The 4,504-nt window shown below is 49.0% G+C and overlaps 1 protein-coding gene across 4 annotated transcripts in view; it reads left to right on the plus strand.

Annotated features, from left to right (window-relative positions):
• LOC100742623 (myocardin-related transcription factor B) overlaps positions 1-4,504 on the plus strand; it is a 250,068-nt gene that overhangs the window by 217,670 nt on the left and 27,894 nt on the right. Inside the window, exon 2 of one of the 4 annotated variants that reach the window (XM_012381935.3) lies at positions 49-514. The exons of the other annotated variants lie outside the window; for them this stretch is intronic. Coding sequence (XP_012237358.1) covers positions 424-514 — 91 coding nt within the window. The 5' untranslated portion in view covers positions 49-423. The remainder of the gene's footprint in view (positions 1-48; positions 515-4,504) is intronic. 4 annotated transcript variants of the gene reach the window in all.

Consider the following 4,504-nt stretch of genomic DNA (forward strand, 5'->3'; position numbering starts at 1 on the left):
GAGACTCGTCTCGTCGGGGGAATCGATTTTCAAAGTCGATGCTTACAGGAACCGCCAACTATTGGAGCGTCAAGTATAGTGAAGAGAAGCCATGTGAATTTCCGTCAGCGACATCGTTACCGAGACAAAAGGATTCTATCTAGTCAGTGTCCGTGGATAATCAGATCAGTTGTGATAATATGTGAAACTTAGTGCTTGAGTGTTGGAATTATTGGTACGAAGATTCCGGTCTGTGACAGTGCCAAGTCGAAGAAAACACAAACCAACGATCGCGCCTCGATGACCAGAAGACTTATCAGTGAAATTTCGAACGCATAGTAATATAAACATACACACGCGCGCGCGCGCGTGCGCGTAGTATATATTCGTACGTATAGGACAGAAAGAAGAAAGAGTTTATTTATTAAAAAATATCCATCAATCATGGTTACCTTGGACACGGAGCAGAAGCTCGAGAGGCAACATTGCGTGCGTCGCATGTGTGCCATTTGCAGACGCATCAAGCGCGACAAAGGTAACGTTTCACTAGATTTTTTCTTTAAAATAGAAAGAAAGAAATAGGTATTATGTTTATTACGTTATTCTCGTATGATCGTAAAAGTTTCCACTTTTAAAACCCAACGCGAAAACAGACGTCGAATCTTAACATTCCACGAGAAATTTCATACGGGGTAGCGAAAGAATTAAACTGTTGACTGACAGAACGTTTCGCACAACTCCCGCAACGAAGGAAACGCTCGCCACTTTTTTTCTACCCGACCGTTGTCTTTCCGCGTTGCAATCCCATCCACCTGTCGGTGGTTGCGATAATTGGTGGCGATAGATGCGTTCCTCGGAACGCGTTGCTCCACATGAGTCCCGGTACGTTCGCGGGAAACCGGGGAAAATCAGTACAACGTCCTGGCTAAAAAAAGCTACAATTCACGGTGAATAGAGAACGTCACGGAAATAAGTCATGAATTAGTAGCATAAACGTTCCGCTGCAGATTAACTCTGAGAAACTACTCATAAACGTTCTTAGATCATCGACGCGGAATTGTTATCTACGTATCTCTTCGTATTAACGTTACATACTATACAATTTAATGGTAACTTCTACCGTTCCTGGAACATTGAATTCGTTTCGCATAGATTTGCTCCGAGTGCTGCGTGCAATTTTGCTGCATCGCGTCAAAGTTCCTGGTTAAACCGGACAAGATGGTATCGAGCGCATGGTGACCGGTGTAATTACGAGATGCCAACGGACGTAGCCGAAGTGAGTTGGTAATGAAACGTCTCGAGACAGAGAAGTAACGTGGCCGTTTCAAACCATAATTAGAGTATTTTCGTTCGAGAATGAGGAACGAGAAACAAAGAAGGATTTCGCGCGAGATCGAGCCTGTCGGATTACGCGCGTTTAAAGAATTACGAATGTATTCCAGACCGATCCGAAACTGGTTCGCTCCGGTTCCCTGTGGCCGGGCGTCCTCGTTGTTTCATGCAAATCGCTCGTTAGTCGAAACACCTGAAATTCCTGTGTAGGATGCGTACATTGTCCCGAAGCGTGCCCCATGGATTATTCATTCTCCTCGCGTTCAGCCGTCATCTCCAAGTTCCTCGACGAAGAAAATCCGCGGAATAGGATCTGTTGTTGATAATTAGGAATCTTCTTTCCACGGTCCTCCTTCCAGTTTGTAGTTTCGACTCTTCTTCCGCGAAAATCTGACACGTTAGATCGAAGAGCAGGTTCGTTTGCAAACGCATACTCGAAGAGGAGGGTGATTTCGCGACGTATCGCAAGCGATTATCTCGTCGGCGCAATTGAAAGATGGCGGCCCGACCTTCGACGTAAAATTAGACTCGTCCGTACGTAAATCACCGAACACCTACGTGAATATTCAAATGTCGTGCTTTTATGCAGTTTCGGATCGATCGAGTGTGATGCAATTTTGTTGCTCTCTGCATCTTCCACTCTGAATATTCGCTGATTCGATCGTGCCGTATGACGCAGTTAAGAGACACCCGGAGGACACGGACAACGTTTCGATCTAACGATTTTTAACCAGTTGTTCATGAAATGTCATTGAGAAACACGACGTTCCGGTTTGTAAAAGGGTCATTCATTGTAGTATCTCGTGCGAGAATTATGAATAGTCGACGACTTGACGTGGATGACACGATTCCGAAGAAAACTGCGTCGCAATAGCCGGATCGGTAGCGCCGATTTCATCAACGAAGCGCATCGTAGGTTGTCACGGCCCACGCGTGCCCTTCGTTCATTCACCAGCGCTTCCTCGCGCCTATCGCAATTACGTTTGCTGTGAAACGAGTTGAAGAAGAGCACGAGCCACGTCTCTGGAGTGGGAGAACTCGACAGAAACGTCCAAACTCCAAACTAACGTGAAGCGTATCAGACGACGACACGCGTCGCGTTGCTCGAACCTCGATCACGAAGCTACACTTCGAACTTTGGAATAAATTAGAATACCAAAGACCAGAGGCGCGCTCCACCGAGAAAGGGTGATTTCGCAATCGCATAACCCGGTGAATGGGTCGCGATTTCATTCATCCATCGCATCGGCTGGAAGCGTTAGGAGCACGCGAGCACCTCACCAGCAACCTTGCTCTATGCCTAGGCAGTTATGGCAGGCGTGACTAGGCTGGAGGTTCCGATTATGATAAAGCGCGTGGGCTCGCCCACGCTCGCCCTTCGCTCGTTCATTCATAAATTCAGCTCTCACCGCGTGCCGCGAGCGCGAGCGAACCGGAGAGAAAGCTGAACGGTAGAAAGAGAGAAGCCGAGTCGCCGTCTACACGACACGCGCGCGTCTTTCGTTGCCTCTCGCGTTCCACCTTCTTGCCTCGCGACGAAGCCGCTTGTCCGCGGATCGTCCGCTCCTTTCGACAACCTCCCCGGTGTTTCTTTCCTCGACCACGTTATACCGTCGACCTTGTAACGTCGTGTCTGACTAAAAGGGTGAGATTCTATAAGTTCGAATCGTACAAGTTGTCTCGTTCGATGTTCGAACTTATTTCTTGAGTGGATAGTTGTTGATCTTCGTATGGACGCGTCCGTGTATCCAACGATAACAGGATCGAATATATCCGTATCCGTCGACGAAGAAGCTGCGCGTCGGTAGCCGACGTTGATGAGAAAAACGAATGGAAAGTAATCGCTCGGACCTCACGCGGCGTGTTTGTACTAGCGACTCCTCTTCCATCTCGCATCCCTCACAATGAAGACGCCATAATTATTACCATTATTATACTCATTCGACAGCGTGTCGGCACGTCGTTTCAACTTACCTCTCGTTCAAACATCAACGCCGCAAGAGAACGAGTACAAATAAACCTCAAGAAAAAGGGATACTTCCCTTGGAGGTGGAAGAGTCGTCACGTTCGTGAATCCTACCGTCGATCCGCTCGATTTCTCGGCTAATAAGAGATCATTATCTCAATGGTCGGCTAATAAACGTCAGCTGGGTGTCGCGTAGACCGCAACGCGTGATATAACGAGCTCGCGTCCCAGCATCACCGGTGTTACGCGGTCTTATCTCGCGAATTCCCTCGCGTAGTCGACAACCGCGTTCGAGTTGGCGCTCGCGTGTGCGCTGGTCTACACATCGACGAGGCCGCGGCGTGTGGTATCACCTCGAATAGAAGGGGTAAAGGACGTCGAGCGAGCGGCAAGGAACACCGGATTCGCGATATCCACCGCCAACCGGGTCTCCGACAAAAGAGAGAAACTAAGAGATTCGAGGGACATGGAGAATGTTCGCGATGGCTTTGTGTCGAAGTATAGCAATCGAGGCGTTCCAGGCGAGAGGAACGACGAGTTAAATACAAATAATCGAAGATCGCGTTCGGCAGAATTAGTAGAAATTATCAATTCGGAAAAAAACCGTACGATAAGCGTTACGTATGATCAGCCGTAAGATAATTATTCCCAACGTTCTACGATAACAATTTCGCCAGAAATGCAAGACGAAAGAAGCATCGACGTGAATTTGATATCAGAGTGAGAAGGCAACAACTCCCATTCCCATGACTGTTACGCGGACAGACCTCGCGTCCTTCGAGCCTGCTGAATCCGACAAACTCGCTAACACCGCTCCGTTTTTCACCATTTTCGCCGTTCACTCCCAAACCGTCTCAGCCTTCCTACGATGTCCGATCAGTTGGAAAAGAGAGACGGCGGTGATCGAGAGACACCCGTCACCGCGAACGGGAGTTCTCTACGAGAGAAACAGAGAGCCGGATCGCGCGAAAAACAGACGGGAAAGAAGCGAAGAAAATAAGCAACGGGGGGCGTCGAACAGCTGGGAGGGAGGGGGAGAGAAAGAGAGAGGGCAGAGAGGAACAATTGACATTCTACGCGCACGTTCGATCGAGTCGACTCGCGACGACGGGGTCGAGGAGAAGAGGAAAAGGGTCCACGAAGAAGGGGTGCCTGTTGTGGATGGCTGTGGCCGACGGCGGTGGTGGTGACGGTGGTGAAGGGAGTGGGACCCAGAGGGGGGTAGAT

The sequence above is a fragment of the Bombus impatiens genome, unplaced genomic scaffold (genome assembly GCF_000188095.3).
Source record: "Bombus impatiens unplaced genomic scaffold, BIMP_2.2 scf_0136, whole genome shotgun sequence".
NCBI classification, from domain to species: domain Eukaryota; kingdom Metazoa; phylum Arthropoda; class Insecta; order Hymenoptera; family Apidae; genus Bombus; species Bombus impatiens.